The 23,569-nt window shown below is 34.2% G+C and overlaps 2 protein-coding genes across 2 annotated transcripts; one reads left to right on the top strand and one right to left on the bottom strand.

Moving 5' to 3' along the window:
- The first annotated feature begins 5,471 nt into the window (after positions 1–5,471).
- Positions 5,472–6,161, top strand: LOC131655129 (uncharacterized). The gene is made up of 2 exons (XM_058925034.1): positions 5,472–5,685; positions 5,791–6,161. The coding sequence occupies exons 1-2, from the start codon at positions 5,486–5,488 to the stop codon at positions 5,942–5,944; spliced, it is 354 nt and encodes a 117-aa protein (XP_058781017.1). The 5' UTR covers positions 5,472–5,485; the 3' UTR covers positions 5,945–6,161.
- Positions 6,162–12,667: 6,506 nt separating this feature from the next.
- On the bottom strand, positions 12,668–15,064 carry LOC131657710 (uncharacterized). The gene has a single exon (XM_058927076.1). It carries the CDS (start codon positions 15,062–15,064, stop codon positions 12,668–12,670), a length of 2,397 nt encoding a protein of 798 aa, XP_058783059.1.
- Positions 15,065–23,569: the final 8,505 nt, after the last annotated feature.

Here is a 23,569-nt window from a genome sequence, read left to right on the forward strand (position 1 = left end):
TGGCATTGCTAAATATTTAAAAGAACTCCCATTTAAAAAGTAAAATTGTTAATTCTGTCTTATGAGCAATTTCCAATTTCAAAATGATTTTGGAGAAGTCAATCTCTTTTGGATGTTGTGGCTTTGGTCCTTTATGTTCACATGGATGATGTTGGTCAATTTTTTACATCATTTCTAGCGGAAAGGAAAATGTCTGCTTTTAAGTATGTATTTTTTTGGAAAGAAAAACATGTACGTATTTTTGATATGGTTTCTGCATTTACTGAAAAAATACTGATGACAGTGATGAGCAGTTTAGCGTAAATATTTGTGTCATTTGACCTTATGTTTTTCTTGTTTTGGATTAAAGCATGATTCCTTTAGGCAAAATATCCATTTTTGTCCCTTAACTATATCCCTAGGTTCAGTCTGGTCCCTTAATTTTTTTTCGTGCCAAATTGGTCACTTTTTAAAAGATGCACATGAGTCCCTTTGAGTCCCTTCCGTCTATTCTATTAGTCAAAGTTTGTTAAATATCTACGTGGCAGTGATGGCGCTAAAAATTATTTCTGAATTTTAATTATTATTGTTCATCTTCTTCCCCAAATTTTTAAATGCATACCCATTGTTCATATTCTTCCCCAAATTACTCAAAACTAAACTGATAAAAACTGAATGTGTATCCAAATGCAATTTAGTTTTGTATCGAAATGCAATCAAATAGCACTTGAAAGTTGATTCTCAGCCAAAACTAAACAAAACCTAGTTAGTAGTCAATTGCAATCAAAATAGCTCTCTACGGGAAGACATATGTTCATGTTACTCACTCAGTCACATTTCTTGATTCAGTCACTTGACAATTGATAGAAATAATTTTATATGACTCATATTAAATTAAAAATTTGCTAGTTTTCATTCAATTTACAATCGGATAGACCTATATAAGTAGTAAAAATTAATCAATAACAAAATTAGCATTCAATTAAAACTAACACTTAGATTAAGCAAAATTAAATTTAACTTTCCACGTGAGCCATCCAAAGAATAACAAACAGAAGCATTCAGATGCAGTCCAAGATTTTGACATGTCAAAATCAAATCCGCAGCATACAACGAAGAACCAGAAACCCTGGTATTGTCTCCACTTCACCAGTTTAGTTTTGAGTAATTTGGGGAAGAAGATGAACAATGGGTATGCATTTAAAAATTTGGGGAAGAAGATGAACAAAGGGTATGCATTTAAAAATTTGGGGAAAAAGATGAACAATAATAATTAAAATCCAGAAATAATCTTTAGCTTCGGTTTTTCCAACGCTAACTCCGTCACGAGAGTTGGTCAAATACAGCTGTCCCTACCACGTAGATATTTAACAGACTTTGACTAACGGAATAGACGGAAGGGACTCATGTGCATCTTTTAAAAAACTAAAGGATCAATTTGGCACGAAAAAAAATTAAGGGACCAGGCTGAACCTAAGGGTATAATTAAGGGACTAAAATGGATATTTTGTCATTCCTTTATCTAAATATCATATTCAATGTACAAGTTTGTAGGTAAAATTTATTCGATATTCGCATGTGAGCTTGATGGCTAAGTATTTATTTGAAGTAATTGGAAATGTGAATTTTTATTTTATTTTAAAATTTAAGATACAAGGAAGAAATGAAAGTAAGAGCATCTCTAATGATGCAACTTACATTTGAGTTCTTTATGGGACCCACTAAGCCACATCATATTAAAAATTAATAAAAATCTGATATGGGTCCCAGAACTTTACCTCATAACTTGATTTAATTGGGTACTACAATTTTTAGTTGTTGCATTGCAATGCAACTCTATTATGACATGACAAATTTTTTAAATATTTAATTATTAAATTAATGGTACAGGTGGAGAACTCAATAGAAGAAACTACCATTGGAGATGATCTAAGGGTAGGCTATTATATAATTGTATTTAAAATAAAATCTTGCGTTTAGTTAAATTTATTGATGAGAGACTTTTAAAGTAAACTATTTTTATAAATAAAAGAATCTTTAGTTGGGATAGATAAATGCGAATTGTTATTTTAGAGTTTTTTTTTGGTAGAATGGAGGGCCTAGGCCCAAAAGCAAGAAAAACTATAGAGGAACATTCCTAACAACAAAATTATCTCTACTATTTTCTGCCATTAGATGACGAATCCAAGGAAACGCCTCACTATAATAAATGGAATTATTGCTAAATGGAATTACCGCTCAACTTCCTACCCTCACTAGCAAGGAGATTAACACAGCTATTAGCCTCCTATAAATGTGTTGAATCTTCACTATATCCAATTGATTCCTCATCTTATTGATATTGCGAATCAAGCTTCCCACCGCCATATTCTTGAAACTATCCCTGTTGATACAATCAACTGCCTTCTTCGAATCAAATTCAATAATAATCTTAGTAAAACCAAGATCAGCAGCCAATTTAATACCAATATAGATATCCCAAATCTCCGCCATGAAGGCACTGCAGGAGCCAGTGTTTTTGGCAAAGCTACCTAACCAACCCCCTTGAGTATTCCTAAGAATTCCACCACATCCAGACAAGCCATTGCTCCCATGGGATCCGTCCACATTAAGTTTCACAAAGGGAGGGCATGGAGCACACCACCGAACTCGCTTCTGTTCCGAACCTTTCTCCATGATCTTATTCTTCAACAGCATAGCCTGGTTATAATGTAATATCTTATCTTCTATCACCTCCTTAGCCCGAAAAGGTCTGACATAGTTGTTTTAGAGTTCAATTTATGATTAATATATATATTTTTTGTATTTTTATGCAATGTACAATTTAATCAAATATTTGATATTTATAAATGGCTTAATTACTCTTTTAGTCCCGTAACTTAATTTATTGTTTCAATTTAGTCCCACAAATTTAAAACGTTTCATTAGCCTCCTTCAAACAGTCTCCGTTAGGCAGTTAAATTCATTCTGTCAACAAACGTTAAAAAAAGTTTATGTGGCATTTAGTAATCTGATGTGTCAATTATGCATATACTGATGTGTCGCAAATAGTAACCTCATTTCTTCAAGCTTTTCGTTTCAAGAACGTCATTTTGTCATTCTCCTCATTTCCATAGTTTGTCTCAGAAATCCTAGCAGATGCAAAGAAACCCTCAGGCTGAAGACGAAGATTGTTTCCAGTAACTCATTTGCAGGCTAAGGTACGTGGATCATCTCTGCATTTCGTTTTCATGGTTGTCGTTATTAGCTTGTTGTCTTCTCCGTAGTCTCACGTATTCCTTATTCGTTGTGATTAGGTCATGAATGACCGGTTTGAGTGTGTTGTACATCATGGGGGTGTGTTTACTGAGTTTAATAGGTTAGGTTATGATGGGTTAGAGGAAATTTGGGGGGTTGACCCCGATTATTGGAGTTATTTCGAGGTTATGGATGGTTTAAAAGAACTAGGGTACCCAAAAGTAGATAGCTTGTGGTATTACGATGCAATGGATGATAATGAGTTAGTGATGTTGAAAGACGACATAGGAACAACTAGAATGAAATTTATTGCATTGATTAATGGGAATGTGCATCTATATGTAATGCATCCAGTTGAAGCAATAGCTGGACTAATTAATGAGGATGTGGATGAATTGAATAATGCTGCTATAGTAGGAACTTTTGATGAGTTGGGGACCATTGAAGACTTGAATAATCTAGGTGACAATGTTGATGAAGGAGGGTCCACTGGTGTAGAAGAATCAGCCAACCAAGAAGATCCTTTTGGGGAATTTAATAAGGATGGGACCACTGGGAACTCAAATGAGAATGTTAACTTTGAGGGGGACATTGTGTCTGTTGATGCTATAGTGGATATCACTTTAGATGGGGCCACTGAGGTTGTTGAATTTGACCAAATAGCTGAGGGACTAGTTGGTAACCAAAATGCTGCAGAAGGACTAGATATTAACAAGGAATCTGAGGAGAAGGGCAAAGGTGCCAAGAAACCCAAGGTTGGAAGACCAAGAAAACAAAAGGTGGTGGAAGAGGAAGTTCAAGGTAATGGTTTATTTGATGATGATTGTGAAACTGAGGTTAATAAACAGAACTTTAGAGGTTTGAGTGATTCTGAGGAGTATGATACTGATGAGTTACCACTTGACTATGATAGTGAAGATGATGAGGTTATAAGAGATGATTTTCCAACTTTCAAACTTCCCAAAAAAATAGATGATTACAAATGGGAGTTAGGGACTTATTTTGCTTCTAGTGAAGACTTTAAAGAAGGAATTATAACTTATGCCATACACTCAGGTAGAAATCTCCAATTTAAGAAAAATGATAGGAAGATAATGAGAGTCATATGTAAGCAAGGATGTCCATGGGAGTCATATTGTGCAAGGTTAGCCGACAAAAAGACATGGCAGCTGAGAAAGATTGTTGACAATCACACATGTAGCAGAGACTATAAGGTTAGGTTTTTGAATTCCAAATGGTTGGGCAAAAAAATTACCAGCACTGTGAGAGAGAATCCTGACTTGAAGCTGAGGGATATCATGGAGAAAACAAAACAAAAGTGGAATGTAGGGATCAATAAGACACTTGCATACAGAGCTAAGTCAATTGCAGTTGACATTGTAGATGGTTCTTTTAGGGATCAATATACAAGAATCCATGATTATGGACATGAGCTTTTAAGGTCCAACCCTGGTTCAACTGTGGTTATTAGTAGTCAACCATGTCAACCAAATCAAGGTGGAGAGGACAATACTGAGAATCTTGATAGGCCTTTGAATCCATACTTTCAAAGGATCTATATCTGCTTCAAAGCTTGCAAGGACAATTTCTTCAAGTGTAGACCTATTATAGGTTTGGATGGATGTTTTTTGAAAGGCTACTATGGGGGACAAATCCTTGCAACAATTGGGAGGGATCCTAATGATCAAATGCTGCCCATAGCATATTCTGTAGTTGAGGGAGAAACCAAAGATTCTTGGAGCTGGTTTTTGGAATTACTAACAACTGATTTGGGAGGTGTCAGAATATGCAAGACATACACATTTATAAGTGATCAACAGAAGGTTAGTACTAATACATTTATTCTGATATTGAGTTTGTTACATGCTCTAACCTATATGTGTTTGATACAGGGTTTATTACCTGCACTTGAAGAGTTGCTACCAGGAGTTGATCAAAAGTTTTGTGTTAGGTAAACATATTTGATTAAGTATTTATTCCACCTTTTGATTGTGTAAACATATTTGATTGTGTATTTATTCTGATTGTGTAAACATATTTGAGTAGGCACTTATATAGCAATTTCAAGAAGAAGTTTCCTGGTGTCAAATTAAAGGAGTTGATGTGGAAGGCTGCTTATGCAAGTCATCCAAATGCTTGGGAGAAAATTATGAGACAGATTAAATATGAGAATCCAGATGCCTTTAATCACATTTGGAAGATCCCACCTAAGTTTTGGAGTAAATCAATGTTTAAAAGTGGTCCAAAGTGTGACACTTTGGTGAATAACATGTCTGAAGCATTTAACTCTATCTTTGTAACTGCAAGAGCCAAGCCCATTGTGACTATGCTTGAAGAGATTAGGGTGTACCTGATGATGAGATGGGAGTCTAACAGGAAAAGGATTGCAAAATATAATGATACTGTTCTGCCCAATATCGGAAAGCAGTTGGCAAAACAATCTCAGCTGACTAACTATTGGATGGTTAGGTAATTTTCTTTCTTAAATTTGTGTATACATGAAGTAGATTAACTCTGACCTGATACATGAAGTAATTTTATTTTTTATGTATTGTATTCCTTTATTTGTAATAGGCGTGCAGGTGAGGTAGAATATGAGGTTAGGCACATAACAATCATAGAAGAAAAGTATTCTGTTAATCTGTCAAAGCATGAATGTTCATGTAGAATATGGATGCTGACTGGGCTACCATGCTGTCATGCATATGCATGTTTGAAGGATCAATGATTAGAAGTAGATGATTTTGTTCCTGATTATTACAAAAAGGAGTGCTATGAAGCATGCTATACTCCTGTGATATATCCGGCCAATGGAGCTACTCTTTGGACCAAGACATATGCTGTTGACCTACAACCACCTCCTATAAAAAGACAACCTGGTAGACCCAAAAAGAAAAGGAACAAAGAGGTTGGGGAACAAGTAAGAAGTGCAACACAACTTAAAAGGGCAAAGTTTGGTATCAAGTGTAGTAGGTGCAATAAGGATGGCCACAACAAGGCCACTTGCAAGTTGCCACCAACTGTGACTACTACTCCATCAAGCCAACAAACTAAGACTACTACTCCATCAGGCCAACAACCAATAACAAATGCGACCACTGCTCCATCAAGCCAACAACCAACAACAAATGTTTCTTCTGCTACACCAACAACAACTGTTTCTTCGGCTACACCAACTACAAGCTCATCTCAACAACCACCCAAAAAGAAAAAAGAGACTTCAAAAGGGTCCCAAAAAGCAAGTTGCAAGCCAGCCCTAAGTTTTAACTGTCACTTTTGTGCTGTGAATTAATGCCACTTTTGTGTACTTTGAATTAACTGTCTTTTTTTGTGCTTTGTTGACATTGGCTTATAATGCCACCTTTTGTGTACTATGGCTTCTAAATGCCACATTTTGTGTACAATGACTATGGCTTATAAATGCCACCTTCAATGTAACTTACCTTTGCACAATTCTGTTGAAAATTGATACCAATTATGCAATTGACCTTGCTTCCTAAATATGCAGTTGACCTTGCTTCCTACAGATTTATTAAAACTGCTCCTATGTTGCTAAAATTTTACACATTCTTCACATATATATGTTGGTATTTTAATTGTAGGAAATCTATATATAGTGTTATATCCAGTATTCTCTATTTATAGATGTCATAACACATAAAACTGATACATCTCATAACACATAAAATTGATACCAAAACAATTCATTCCAATATTTCTCATAAAACATAAAGCTGAAACTGATACATTGTGTCTGTTGAAAACTGATACCAAACCAATTCATTCCAATATTTCTCATAACACCAAAACATTACACAATAAACTCATACAGCTAACCAACCTAAAAGAAAACCTAACCCCAAAACAACAATACACATTAAGCTCGTACACTAACCAATCTAAAAGAAAATTGTTACAAAAATAACATTACACATTAAGCTCATTATTCCAAGAATTATAGTCACTTTCAACCATCCCCCAGTGTTGTTGATCTCTTTCTTCAATTTCTGAATTTTCTTCTTTTGCCTCTGGATCTTCAAATCCTTTTCATCAATAATGTCGTCCTCGAACCATTTGAAGAAATTACAGCCCTTATTCACATGGTTTCGGAAATTTCGGCACCCCCAAAACATTTTCCCAAAATTAACACTGTTCATGTCGCCCACAGTACGCAGAACACAGTCATCTTGGCAAAAACATTCCTTCCTCTTGTTTCTGCGAATGACGGACGTTGTATTAGAATCACAACTTGACATTAGAAACAAGTATGAAACAAGAAGAAGATGAATACAGAAAGGAGAAGAAGACTTCGCTCTAAGAAGAAAAACATATATTTGATCAAAGAAAACCCTAGATATAATAAAGATATATCGTGTGCTGACTCATGGCAACAGGTGGCATGCCACTGTGGCAATAACAGACGGCGTAAACCTGGACTCACAGAATGGGATCTAATTTGTTAACGGAGCAAATACTAAGGGACTTTAATGTTACTTTTTTTAATTGTGGGACTGTTTCGTAACTCAAAATTATCTTATGGGACTGGGGGACTAATTATGCCTTTATAAATTAATAGTTAAAAAATTGAAATTAAAGTTAAAATAAACGATTTTTGTTCTGATAATTTTTTTTTTGTATTTTTATGCCATGTACAAAGTAATCAAATTTTTATTATAATTTTGTAAATTAATAATTTTAAAACGTACAAATAAAATAAAAAATAAGATTTTTTCTTTCTAATAATGCATTTAAAAAAATGTTTTTTTGTTGCTTTTGAAAAATACACATTAAATAAAATGTTTAATTTTAATTTTAGTCTTTTATTTTAGTTCTCTCTAAATTTAATCTCTTTATTATATATTTCAAAGTTATGGTTGCATTTAAAATTAAGATTTAATTTATCTCTTAACTTAATTTAAAATTTCATTTTATTCTGTTAACTAATAAATGTTGACATGTATAATCTAATTGGAATTATGTTATGTGACATAGTTTTTTTTATTTATTTTGAATTTATTATTTTGTAATTAAACTCTTGAACCACCATGAGATGAAAAAATTTAAATAACAATGTTTATAAAAAAAATTACATAAAAAACAAGGTTTTCAGAAATTTTACCAAAATGTCTAGGTTTTGTGGGACCCCTTAGTGTATGCGCCAAACCATTTGGCGCATTAGTATAAAATTTTTTGAATTAGCCAAATGAATTGGCGTATATGTGTTATGAAAAGTAAAAAAAAAAAAAAAAATTCCACATTTGCGCCAAACCATATGGCGCATACTCCTAATTTTTGTACTAATGCGCCAATTCATTTGGCGCATACTCCATGGGGTCTTCAAAACCTAGACACTTTAGTAAATTTTTTGAAAAACTTGTTTTTTTGGTAATTTTTTTTTTAAACCTTGTTATTTAAATTTTTTTTTCCCACCATGAATCCTAATTTCATTTCATTTTGCAATCAAACTATGGAAACCCACTTCTCTCCTGCCGCCGCCACAGCTTGACCTCCCTCGTTGTGAATCGCCACTCTAGGGCTCCACTCTCCAGTCACCTTCCACTAAAATATTCTGTTTGTATTTATCTTCAAGAATCCTTTGCACGAAGTTTTCCATCTTTCTTTCTCATGGTTCACACTAATAATACCAACACTAATGACAACTTTCAGTTTTTTCAAATGCCTCAATTTGATTCCTTTTTTGTTCTAAGTGTATTTTTTCGAGTTTGTATTGATCCGATTTCCTTCTTGATTCTCGTTATATATATCCTGCTACGATGGATGAGAGTCTGACATTATATGAGAAGAATAAAAACGTGGCTTGTTGCAAAAAGTCTATAAATCATAACATATATTGGTTTTGGAATAGTGCTAAATGGCAGATAAACTCTTATCATTATGTGATGAGTTTAATTGGCCGCAATTATGGTTTCTAATTGTTATTGTTGAAAGAGTCTATTGATCAAAGAGACTATTTGACGAGTGAGTATATAAATAGATAGATTAAGATAATGATATATTGGAGAGTTTGAATATGTTTATATAATATTTTTTTTATGTCTAGTCATTGATATAAATTTTAAACAGGCCAAAAAATTAAAGTCTATGTTTGGTTTCATGTTTGAGACATTTAGAATTGATTCTAGACATTTAGAATTGATTTTAACGTGTTTGGTTGATCACGAGCATAATTGATTATGTTTTTTAGAATTGATTCTATTTGAAACTAGAATTTGTAACTTTTGATCAAACGTGATTTTTTACACTAGAATTTATTGTTCAATTCACTTTTGCAAAAATTTCTCCAAACATAAATCACTTTACCTTTAACTCACTTTTATCCAGAATCAATTCATTCGAAATCAAATTTTTTTTATCAACCAAACACACGTTAAAAAAGATTGAGTCTGCACCACCAAGTCAGGTAGTACAAATTCAGTCTACACTCTACACTAGGAGTGATCGTATCCGAACCAATCCAAAAGGAAAACCGCAAACCGAACCAATCCAAACCGAAAACCGCAAAAACCGCGTTTGGTTTGGATGGTTTTGGGCCGAACCGCACGGTTCGGTTCGGTTTGCGGTTTTCATTTCACAAAACCGAACCAAACCGAACCGCATATTTAACTAAACTTTTGAATTTCTATAATTAATTTATTATATTTCCAATCCAATTGCAATACTGTACACTCACGTCACGTGACTCACTATTCCTTCATTCTTCCTTCCTATTCAACATTTCAACTTCATTCTCTGATTTCTCTTTCGCTCATTCTAGAGAAGCATTTGGTGTATATGTAGTACTGATAGTATTTACACTACGCCAATTTTGTCTTTTAGCAGCGCAGCTACTAAAGCGCTTTTAGCAAAAGCGCTCTCGTAGGGTTCGCTAAAAACAAAATTAGTAAACAAGGGAAAATGATGCAAAAAAAGCGTTCTGGTAAGGGGGGGTATGAGAGCGCTTTCAAAAAGCGCTCTGGTAGGGGGGTATGAGAGCGCTTTTAAAAAGCGCTCTGGTAGGCGGGTTATGAAAGCGCTTTTAAAAGCGCTCTTATAGGGTGGGTGCTACGAAAGCGCTTTTGGGATAAAAGCGCTCTGGTAGGGGGTGTTATTAAAGCGCTTTTGAAAAGCGCTCTGGTAGCCCATTTAAAAAATTATATATTTTACTAACACACGCGTTTTGTTTCAGATCCAGAACACGCGAACTTTCTTCTTCCTTTCGTTGCTCCGTCTTCAAACTCCCTCCCCAGCAACCGTCTCCTCTCCGTCGTGACTCCCTCACTGCCTCCGTCCTCACTCCCTCTCCAGCCTTCAACCGACTCCGCCGCTGCCTTCCTCACTCCATCGCCAGCCTTCAACCAGTAAGCGCTTCCCTCTCTCTCACTCTCTCTAGATTTTCTTTCTCTCTCCGAAACCCTAGCAACCTCCGCCATGACTGTAGGCAGGTTTCTTCTCCTTTTTCATCAAATCTTCCATTTTTTTCCTCCAGAATCAACAATTTATGGTTGGGTACATGAAATTTAGGTTTTTTATGCCAAAAATGTAGCATCTGTTATATTAGTCCATGTTATTATACATGAATTTAGGGTTTTTCATGGTACAATAGTGTTGATGATTGGAGTGAGGTTTGAAGGTATGATCTCATGTAAACAAGTCATGGACTTTGCCAATTATCGCCAACTAATTCTAGTGGCTTAAAACTTTGCTACCAGAATATGCATTCTACAGATTGATTTTGACCTAAAGAGAGTTATATGTAAATAATTAATTTGGTGTTTGATTAATTCAGGTTAATGGTGATAGTGATGATGTGCGGAGGGCAGTTTGGTAGAAGATAAGGATGTCGGCGCATTTCAAATAGATCAATCAGCTTAGCATTGCTTGTGGTTGATCTTGTGGTGGTCAACAGCAGATGTTGGATAAGGTTTGGTTTTGCTATTAATGTTCTATATAGTACTAAGGTTTTAGTAGTTTGTATTTTGGTATTGTCATTTCTACAAACAAGTTTTTCAGGCTTGTTTTGTGTAGATTCCAGATTCCACTATTTTAATAAAGTTTAGCATAATGTGTTGGTGGTTCTTGTATTGTAACTAAATTTGATTCCCTACACTTTGTTCTTTTATGTAAGATAGTCCGATTTGCCTATTATAAATCATCAATTTTTTTCTTCAATGAAAATAATTCAATTGTGTTTTTTGTGCCGGAAATTTTCCTTTTTTTCATTGTTTGCTTTCAAAAATACAAAATTTTATTTAGGGTTATAGTTAATATTATTGGGGCTTTTTTAATTTATCAGTGATTTAGGTTTTATCAGTGTGATTTAGAGTATTGAAGACAAAGTTTGTTAGGTTTTTATCAGTGATTTAGAGTATTGAAGACATGTATCAAGTAAGTAGAAGATGTTATTGATAATGAAGATTTTGTGTGATGTTGATGTAGGAGTTATATTCTTCTCCAGCACTGTACAACTCTATGAGGTTTCAGGAATCCAGTTGGTCCAAAGATGCAAGTTAATGGTAGAGGGCATGCGAGAATGATAGACCTACAAGGGATATCTGTTTCATCAACTTTTACATGATTCAAGATTTTCTATATGTAGTTAGTAATAATCACGTTTTTCTATTGTAGGTTGAGCTTCAAACAGTGGATGGACTGGTAAAGGATAGAACACAATGTGCCCATGCCGATTATGTTCCATAGAATATGAATCAAGTAATTGTACTCCGAAGTCTTCTGTGGAAGGATCCTTCGGGGTACAGTTACTTGATTCATATTCTGTGACACAATACAACATAGCTCAGGTGACTACTGGTTCTCCACTAAAGCATCAATACAACATAGCTCCAGATAATACAGGAAGCGTACATTGGTTGCAAAAGAACTCGGAAGTTGTTTCCCATTTAGTTGTTTTGGTTTAGAAATATGTGAATTGGTTTAGTTGTTTTGGTTTAGAAATATGTATATATATATATATATATATATATATATATATATATATATATATATATATATATATATATATATATATATATGTATTTTGATTTACATTAATGGTATATAATATAATACTTTTTTTGTATATAATCGATATCGATTATAATGGTATATATCGATTAGAAATGATAAATTATAGGTTCATGAAAAAATACTGCCAAAAAATAGTAAATTACAGGTTCTGAAATATTGCTGCCAAAAGTGCAGGTTTAGAAATAATAAAAAAATTATAAAAATAATAGACACCTACAAAAGCGCTTTTCCAGAAAAAGCGCTCTCCTAGGCCACCCTACGAGAGCGCTTTTTCCAGGAAAGCCAGGGGCGGAGCCAGGATCAAAATTCAGGGGATTCCCATAATGAAAATAAAATATACGAAAAAAATTAATGACATAAAATATAATAATATTACTTAATAAAAATGTATTAGTATTTCAATTACAACTCAAAAATAGAAAACATTCTAGTCTAATCGTAAATGCATTCTTCTCTTGTTCATTCCTTGGAAACGTTTGATGATATCCATATCATCAATTGTATTAAACACCTCTTTCTCCACAAATGTCACTAAGCAGTCATTTAGCCATGGATTAGCCATTCTACTTCGCAACTCATTCTTAACATATTTCATCCCCGAGAATACTCGCTCAACACTTGCAGTGGCAACCGGTAAGGACAAAGCTAGTTTGACAAGTGTGTACACAAACCTAAATGTCTTATGCTTCTTTGTTCGAACCAGAGTCCTACAAAGTTCCGAGATGCCAGTCAAATTGGAAAAGTGATCGTCCATCTTGACACTCTCAATGTAAGTCTCCAATTCACTAGACAATTCCTTATCAGTAAGATCCTCAAAGTCATTTGGGTACAATCTTGCCAATCTCACAAGTGATTTAACGTCAAATGATTCAAATGAATAACAAGGACTCAAGCAAGCAACACAATTGATCAACTCAATATTTTCAGGTGTAAATCGATCATTCAACTCTTTCAATACCACATCTATGACATGTAAGAAGCAATCATTCTTGAAATAATGAAAATTTGTAACAAAAGGAGCGAGTCGTTTGGATTTCTTATCTTTCACATACCGAGACTCCATGTCAGGCACATCAATTTCAACATTACCACAAGAAGCCACAACTTGCTTATAAAGTGTTTCCCATCCATCATCTCTAAATTCTTGCAACTTTTTCTTGCATATTTGGACAAGTTCCATGGCATGCACAATATCTTGATCCCCCTTTTGCAATGATTGTGACAAATTATTTGTCAAAGATAAAATCTCAACCATTAAGTGCAACATAAACACAAAACTAAAAGTTTGCATAACAAGTAACAAACTTTTTGGTTCACCCTTAGAATGACTATCACTTTTCAAATCTTCGAACACTTCAATAATAGGAGTAAACAAATCAACTAACCTGTTAAGAGTTCGAAAGTGAGATCCCCAACGTGTATCACCCGCTCTTGCAATGGACAACTCTTGATTTAAACCAGTACCAGTTTCCACCAATTCTTTTTCAATTAGATTTGCAAAATGAGCAACTTGTTTATTCCGAAGTAGAGCTTGTCTTTTGTTAGATGACCGTAAGAAAGTGACAATACGAGACACTTCACAAAAAAACCAATCAACATCTTCATGTTTTCTCGCCATTGAAACAAGAGCCAATTGAAGTTGATGAGCAAAACAATGGACATAATAGGCTTGCGGATTTTGCTTTTGAATCAAAGTCTTCAAACCTCCAAATTGACCACGCATATTACTTGCTCCATCATACCCTTGACCTCGAATTTTAGATATACACAACCCAAACCCCGACAACAAACATTCAAGAGCCCCTTTAAGCGATATCGCACTTGTATCCTCAACATGAACAATACCGATAAATCTTTCTACAACAAACCCTCTAACATCAACAAACCGCACTACAACAGCCATTTGTTCTTTACCAGAGCAATCACCAGATTCATCAACAAGAACACAAAAGAAACCATCTCCAATTTCTCCAACTATCTTCTTAATAGTTTCAACCGCACATGCATTTGCAAGTTCTTTTTGAATAATAGGAGAAGTCATTTTACAATTTCCCCCACCACTTGTTATTGCTGCAGCTATTTTCTCACTATTTCTTCCCAAGGCTTCTACAAATTCTAGGAAATGACCCTTATAAATAGAATTTTCACCCTCATTATGTGCCCTAAATGCCAATCCGCCTCTAACAAGATATTTGACAGCCTCAAGTGATGCTTTTAAACGAACAAGATAATCTACTTCTTCTTTTGAACTATATTTTGCATACGAAAACTCAATACTCTGCTTTTTCTTCATAAGATCCTCACATGCTTTCACACACTTTTTATGATGACTATTCGGTTTCTCACCAACATGTTTATCCAACTTATGTTTTAGATTCCAACCTTTAAAACCAGTCACCACAAATGCAGAATTACTAGTACCATTGTAACACACATAGCAAGGCAAACAAAAAACAGCATCTTTTTCTACACTATATTCCAACCAGTCATACTCTTCATGCCAACTATATTGGAAAGAATGTTCCCTTCCCCCAATATTTGTGGATTCATATTCAGTTAATTTAATTTTACATGGCCCATTCACAAGGTAAGCTCTTCTTACCTCATCTTGATCATTTGGATGATACTCAAGAATTTGACTTCTTTTTCCAGGATCCGTCTCCAAATAAGCTCCTTTTTTAAACACCTTATATGAAGAATGAGGTTCTGGTTGTACGTCATTTGAAGAGGGGACCGAAGAAGGTTCTTCGGGATGCCCATTTGAAGGAGCAAGCTTCTTTGGCTCTGGAAATCTCGGTTCGGGTGTAAAGTATTTGAGCAACATTCTACAATCACAATCAAAATCCAATTAATATTATAAGACCATCCTTTAACGAAATTTTTAAAAAAGACAAAAAGTAAAATTGTCTTACTTTAGAAAAAAAATTTAAACATATTTAACCCTAAAAAATCCCTTAAAAAAAACTTAAAATTGTGCTACTAATAACATGTGCCTCTTTGAATTTTTGATGAAAATATCAAGTTAAAATTTTAATTGAATTTAACTCATAGTCCACTCAACCTATTCTCAAAAAGTGGAGTTATTTAGATTATCTAATGTGCAATTGAAAAAATTCAAAGTCATGCATTCATACACAAACTCATCTATAACAATATTTAATAGAATTAATTTAAAGGTATATAAGTGTTTCAACATACTTTCAAACTTTTTCTTTGACTTGCTTTTAAAATAGATGCATATCAAAATGAAGACCAAAGCAACAATAGCAACTGGGACCGCCATAGACTCACGGAATGCTAGATTCCCATCTCCTTCCCATGTTCCACACTCTATTTCTCAATTCTCTGCTCAAGATTACCCTATTTTCACACCAGTAAGCAATTTTCTTCCATTTTCCTCATTCAAAATCTTTCCTTTATTTCATTCCTCAAATGGGTTTTTAACTTTTCATCTAAAAAACTAAACTTTTTACTACTTTTTGCCTTATCTTGCTTTTCATGAAAATTTTCAAGATTGGGGATTGGAAATTTACATAAGCTAAATTGAAGAAAATTTGAAAAAGAAAAAAAAATGAAAACTTACTGTGAGAGAGAGAGTGCTGCGGTTGGCTGGTAGTGCTAGGAAGTGAATTTGTTGTTATTTTTATTAAACCTAATCCTAATGTAACAAAAAAGGTTAAAAGGGAGGGTAAATTAGTAAAAGAATTAAAAAATTAAGGGTATTCCAGGGAATACCCTGTACCCCTCTACATCCGCCCCTGAGGAAAGCGCTCTTATAGGGGGGGTCTACCAGAGCGCTTTTTCCAGAAAAGCGCTCTTATAGGGGGGGTCTACCAGAGCGCTTTCAGAAGCGCTTTTGTTACCTACGCTAGCGCTGGCTTTCACAGCGCTTTTAAGCGCTTTTAAAGCCCAAAAAAAGCGCTTTTAAAGCCCCAGCGTGTTGCAGTGTTAGTCTTGAAGTTGTAATGTTGTATTAATATTTAGAACTGAAGTTATCTGATACTTGTATATGTAGTATGTAGTTTATTAGTATGAAAAACTGTATACAGTATGTAGTATGAATAACTGAAGTTATATTAGTAATTTAGTATGTAGTATATGTAAAATACATAGTATGGTACTGTAAAATACATGATACACTTATATGGTAGTAATTTTGGTGTAAAATACATGTATGGAGGAATGAATTGTTTTGGTGTAATTAGTATGAAAAACTTCTTTTTAATGGTACTGTAATATATGTAATATATGTATGGAAGAATGATTTTTTTTTTATTTCAGTACATTTTTATTTTATGGTGTAAACCGCAGCCCACCGAACCGATCCTAACCGCATTGGTTTGGTTTGGATGACTTTTTAAAAATTAACCGAACTGCATGCGTTTTTATCTCGCGGTTAGAATAACTTTTATGCTCAAAACCGAATCAAACCGCACCGTGAACACCCCTAGTCTACACCACCATTCTCTTTAATTCAACCAATTCCAAAAAAAAAAAGAAGAATTCAGAAAAGGACAAAACGTCTTTTGAGTAAACCATGTTTGTGTTTATATTGTGTATATATCTTTTGCAATAGTGTGTGTACAACTTTATAGTTGCGTCTGTGTACAACTTATGCCATTTTAGAACATGTTTAATGTCATTTTGATGTAATGCCTTTGGTTTTAATAAAAGAATCTAATAAAATTACGATTTAATGCCATTAAATTTAAAAGTCTTTTGATATGAAATTCTGGTTTGATCACTTTAATCACATTGTGATTATTGTCTTGGTCTGGTCCCTTAACTAATTATAAAGTTTCAATTTAGTCTCAACTAAATTGTTGATTCATTATTTTGACTTTTGCTATGATGTCATGCCACATCATCACAACTTAACAGTTTTTTTCTTCAATATTTAACAAAAAAATTAGTTTGGCTAACATAATGGTTTTTAAGGGACTAAAAGGTACTCTCTCTGGCCATTATTATAAGCAAATATTTTCATTTTAGATTTATTAAATAATGAATGTATCTTGTTTTTTATGTAGATCAGATACATTCATTACTAAATGAACCTAAAAAGAGAATCTTTGCTTATAATAATGGTCGGAAGGAGTAACATTTATTAAATAAGAGACTAAAGTGAAACTTGAAATTATGTTAAGGGAACTTGTGACTAATTAAGTCTAAAATTAATAATGTGTTTTAATTTTTAATAACGTCATTTAGAAAATGTGATAAATTATTATATATATTTTTTTGTTATAAGTGGGAAAAAGAAAAAAAAAAAGCTTGAAATTATCTAAAAATTAAAGTCACACTAGCATCAACTAGCAGGAGAGTGATAATTCCATAAGGAGGCTCCACAAATGACCAGTATGTCACATCATTATCAGCACCATGTTTTGTTAGATAGTCAGCTCAAGCGTTCCCATCCCTAAGAGTATAAAATGATTGAACTCGCCATTCTCTAGAGAGGAGCTCTTTAATATTATGACGAATTGCCACATAGTGATGAGATAATCTAGATAGCAGAGTTGGAGTTAGAATAACACATAAGGTCTTTGATGCCAAAATTTCTGGCAATATACAAACTATGACATAAATTAGTGTCATTAGCTCATCATGAAGTATGTTGGAATAACCAATATTACATGTAAGAAATTGAATCCAAGCACCACCAATATTCGAGACGCCGAGATTACCGAGGCTACTCCCATCAATTTTCAAAATCGTATTAATACATTGTGAGAATTCCACATAATTGTTCTCGTTGAATGAGATAGAGTATACTTGATAAAACATTTAGCTAACAACCTAACATAAATCACATTAATGAGGTTAAAAGTATAGAAAAATACCACTTCATTCACAAGACACAGTTTGTTCCTAGCACACCATAACCACCAACAAGCAACCAAAAACACAGAGTCATTATCTATGCTATGTCTAATCCAGTCATATAAACTATCCCATAAAAAAAGGGATTCAAGAAGCCAATAGATTTCCAAAAAAGAGTAAAAAATTCTCAGTTTCTCAGGCAGTATAAAGTCTCCTCAACATCCTAATTGCATCTAAGATATATATTGGTCTAGAGCATACCACGATGACACAACGTCGATCTCGTAGGAAGTGACTTATGTAAAGTCGTCTAAAGGAAAAATTTCACATTCTTAGGAGCAGAAATATGCCACACCCACTTCCAAGAGTTATTGTCTGTTATATTTTGAACAATTTACAGAAGTATACTTTCATATTATCTCTTAATTTGATTTTCTTGAAATACGAAAGTGCACTTCGTATTTTCACTGCATTGTTTGATTTTTTCTGCTTTGTCTGCATTGTTTGATTATGTCACATGGGTTTGATTTTGTATGCTTTGTTTGCTTTTAGGAAGTGATGCTTTAGACATTTTGAGCGTTTAAACTTTTACTTGCAGCTCGCTCTTGGAGTTTGAAGCCTTTGTTTGGTTCACGTCGAAATGGCTAAGACACACCATCTTTGAAAAGGTTTTCAAAGTCGCACAAGGGCGAAAAACAAGTTTGATGAGTTGAGTTAATTTTATGTGGACTAGGGTTACTGTTGGGCCAAGGTGTGCATCGAGTGTCGTTTAACCAAGGCTTTTTATGAGATGTGCATCTCTCGGTCCTTTGTCGTCAACTTTTATGAAAATTTAGTCTTTGCAGAATTTTAGTAAACATTTGAGCATAAATGTGCACAAAGTGCTCGTTTACCCAAGATATTCAAAAGGTGTGCACCAATTCACTTGTTATCCACGTTTGATTAAAGTATTTTAAGGCAAAAGACTAAGGTATTAAAAAAGTGTGCACCAGTTGTCACTTTGTCTTTTGATTTTATTAAGAAAATAAATTTGTGTTAATGACTTGACGTTGGATCAAGTGTCAATTTGATTTTGAAAATATTTGAGTTAATAAAAAAAGATACCCGATGATCAGTGCATTTTGATGCATGTTCTTCCATGTTTGTACTCAAGTATTTCTTCGGTTTGTTTTATTTATTTTTATGATTTAATATGTTTTTATATTTTATTTTATTTTTGCACTTATTTGTTTTTCGTATTATTTTTTCAGCTTTAGCAGTCTGCACGGAAACGATCATATCTGGAGTTCCAGGAGTCCGATTGAGGCGTTCTAATTATCGCCGGAAAGCTAAGAGATAGAGCTACGACTTTCATGTTGGAGTCGAAGTCAAAATAGGATTGTAGAAGGGCCAGAAAATTCGTTGAAGTTGCAGCACTAGTTTTATTTAAGTTTCGGGTCATCAGTTTTGGGCCTGGGTCGTATGTTTGACCCAGTTGGATTGTAAAACGGGTTGTCTTAGTTTCTCCTAGGGCAGCAGCCGAAACACTGTTCACCATTATCACTATTCACGATTTTTATTTTTCTTACGTTTTGAAGAATTCATGGAGAACTAAGTCCAAGGGTTGATCTACTGTTCATGTTCCACCGAATCTTTGAGGTTTTATAATTTTAATCCCAATTATTTTCCCTTTCAATAATCTTCTATATGTGTTGCATGCTTAATTCAATTCATACATAATATTATTGATTTAATTCGATTGGTTTATGTTCCTTAATCTGTTTCGCGATTTAGCGTTGCTTTATCGTTAACTTGCATATGTCAAATCATGTTTGCTTAATTCATGAGTGCTGAATCCGTTTGCTTTATTCGGGTAATAGGAATATAAATCGTATAGTACCAATTTCGCTTGTTTATTGTTGCTGTAATCGAATAGGGGATAGAATTCGCTTAGGGATTAGATTTATGATTACCAATGATAAGTGGGGAACCAGAACAGTAGAACAACTTATTTTATAATCACTTTTCATAATCACTTAATTGCAATTTCTTTATTAATACAATCCTAAACCAAACCCCCCGTTAATCATTACTGTAATTAGTTAATAAGAATAAGAATCCTTGTGAGACGATATTCGAGTCACTTGCTGCTATCTACGGTCTTTTCAAAATAACTCGTTTTTGATCCGCGCGCGACAGCGGATCACCCGACGTTGGATCGAGCATTCACATTGCATTCGATTTGGATTTGATTTGAAAAAAGGGCTCGATGTTAGATCAAACATATTTTTGTTCTTTTTAATAATGGTTGATTTTACACTATCTTTATTTAGCAATTACATAAAACAATAAAAAAAAAAAGAAATAAACGAATGGTTAATAGAAATTAATTAAAAGAAACTAATCACTTTAAAACAATTAGCCTAAATTAATCAAACTCAATTAACAAAATTAATTAGGTAATCTATATTTAATTAATTAAAAACGAAATAATTAACAAAAAAAAAAAGAAAAAAAAAAAGAAATGGGCCATGAAGAAAAAGAAAAAGGAGAAAAGCCCAACCTCGGGGGGCGTTATAATCAGCAAAAAAAAAAAAAAGAGGAATTAACTTGCCACCCCCACTTTTATATTTGCCACCCTCTCAAGGGTGGTGTTTTGCCACTTTACCCCTTTGGCAATACCGGATTTTTTGAAATTTCCGGTTCGTACCGGGAATTTCGCAAATGTACTGGATATTTGATAGAATTTACCAATTTACTGCGCATGATGAGCTATACCAGAAATTTAAAATTTTCGGTACCGGATATTTGAAATTTCCGGTACAAATCACTAGTTAATAATACCGTAAATTTCAAATATCCGGTATCGAAAATTTACCGGATATTTCAAATTTCCGGTATGCTTTCAGTGTATAAAATTATCGAAAATTTTAAATTTCCGGTAAGATAAAAATACCAGAAATTTTAAATTTCTGGTAATGGGAGTAAATTTTATTTTAAACTTGAATATCATAAATATTAAACCGTCTTAATATATAAATAGAATAAATGTCATACATATATATCATTACAATATCACAACATTTTATGCATCCATAAAAACATTCTTCCCAATGTCTGACTTTCTTGCCAGTGCTTCCTAATGTCTGAACCGACCCGCATATGCTGATTCTCATGCTTTTGCATTATTAGAATAAATATTCCTCCAACGATCAGTGACAGAAGGTAGTGGACAACCGGTTCTCATTTTATCTGAACCCAATGTTTATCATTGACAAAACCAACATCAATGATCGTATGTCAACTCGTGTATGGCGGTGGAGCTATGAGAAGCGGGAAAAATGTTATGTTCATTAACAAGGAAAGAGAAACAAATACAACATTGTATTTAGAAGCAACAGGGTAACCCATATCGGGAATTGTCACCCATTTCTCCTTACCCTGAAAACCCAAGTGTTTTATGAGTGTTGAATTACTAACATTATAGACAGTGCCATAAAACAACTTGGAAAACAAATATGCGTGTTACTTGATTTAAGTATGAAGGTGTCTTCGAACATCATAACATGCTTCTTCCCCCATCCTAATGCAGATGAAATACAACGAAAACCACAATTTTCATCCGGTTTAACATCAACGATGTCATCGATGTATGGATGAAAGAAGGCAGGAAACTGTGACAAGTACTTGGCTTTGGCAGAATTGATAGAAGGTTTCTTACCAATCTACATGGTTGACGATTGACTCCTACTTGGTTGTGTGCATGGTCTCTTTGTAGTCTGACTCCCCTGCGAAGCATCAACATATTCCCACTGACATGGATCACGATGCACATCACTTTCTTCCCCCTTTCTACTCTTCTTAACTCCTCTCTTTGGTTTGTATTTGACAGGCGGTGGGCACATTGAAGATGTGGATGGATAGGCAATATCACAAACTTTTTTCTTCAACGCCCTTTGACCCACAATATCCATAGTACTAAATTGTCGCTTCAATCTTCACACTATTCTTCTAAATCCCACTTCCCATCGTCAAGACTTACCTCATATTCAGAAATTTCCAATTTTGTCCAAAACACATGAATAGATTCCAAAGGTATAGGTATGCCTAGACCTATGCCTAGAATCTGGTAGCCGACAATCTGACACGCACACGGTAACCCATGTGTTGTTCTAATGTAATAACCACACCTCTGCTTGTTCGCACCAACAAATTTGACTATTTCTAGTTCCTTTCCAATAATTTGTATACACTGTCTTGAAACAAAACAGTGAAATTTACAATAGAATGGAGTGTTATACCAATGCTCAATGTTGACGATACTTTTTTGAAACGACACTCTTATGGAACCTAGCTGCAACTTCAACATTGTGTTCACAACCTCCTAACTTGCACATAAATTACCACAACTTGTCGTCAACATGTTCTTCAGTCTCCAATGTGTAGACTCCACCTTACAAATCATAGACACATTAAATAAACAACTCAAAAATAGAAAACATAAACATATGTTCTTTTAGAATGTACCTGTTTGTTGACGTGTTCCCTAAATGAGTGACTCTGTTAGTCCATGCAACAACAAATCTTTCTTTATATGGTGTTAACCATGTTTCTTTCACATACTTGACAAATGATGGAATATCACCACATACACTCTCAAAGTGGTTGAGATGTACATCAAATTCGTCTTCTATATTTGGATACACCATGTTGTTCGATTGATCCATGACATGTTCTTGTCTTTCTGATTTGACATACTATTTACATTTCATGCTAACATTTTTTGAAATATGAAATGTACACAGTAAATGAGACGCATTTGGATACACAAAACCAATGGCACTCATTAGTGCAAGTTCCCGGTCCGTCACCATGACATCTGGTAGAAACTTCTCAGAATAGAACAACTTCTTGAGCCTCTCTAGTGCCCATGTGAAGTTCTCCTCCCTTTCGTGTTCCAAATATGCAAAAGCAATTGAAAACGTCAATTTTGTTGATGTAACACCAACAATCTCAAGCAGTGGTAGCCGGTACCTGCACGATTAAAAAATATCCATAAACTAGATCACTCTACATATTTTTAAGATGTGAGAAATTAATATTAATAATCTGACCTGTCTGTCTTGTACGTGCAATCAAAAATCAACAGCAGTTGAAACATATTCAAAAACTTGACCGAGTCAGGGTGTGTCCAGAAGATATCAGCCACAATATCTGAATCTTCCTTATTTCTAGACCAACACATGTATTTCTCTTGGTGAATAAGGCTCAGTAACTTTTGCATTTCTGTCAGTACACCTCTCTTGCCTAATTATTATGTTGCTCTAGCTTTGTAAATCTGGGTAATACTCGTGAGATTTTCTGGATCTTTGTCTTTCAAAGCAGACACACTGTACTTTGGTGCCATATTGTACTTCGTCATGTCATTCACAAACTTTCTTTCATCATCTTTTAGATGCCCCAACATGTCATGACCTAACATATCCTTATCTAGTCTATGATTATGCATCCCACATCTAACCACCAC

Source organism: Vicia villosa, linkage group LG3, assembly GCF_029867415.1.
Source record: "Vicia villosa cultivar HV-30 ecotype Madison, WI linkage group LG3, Vvil1.0, whole genome shotgun sequence".
NCBI classification, from domain to species: domain Eukaryota; kingdom Viridiplantae; phylum Streptophyta; class Magnoliopsida; order Fabales; family Fabaceae; genus Vicia; species Vicia villosa.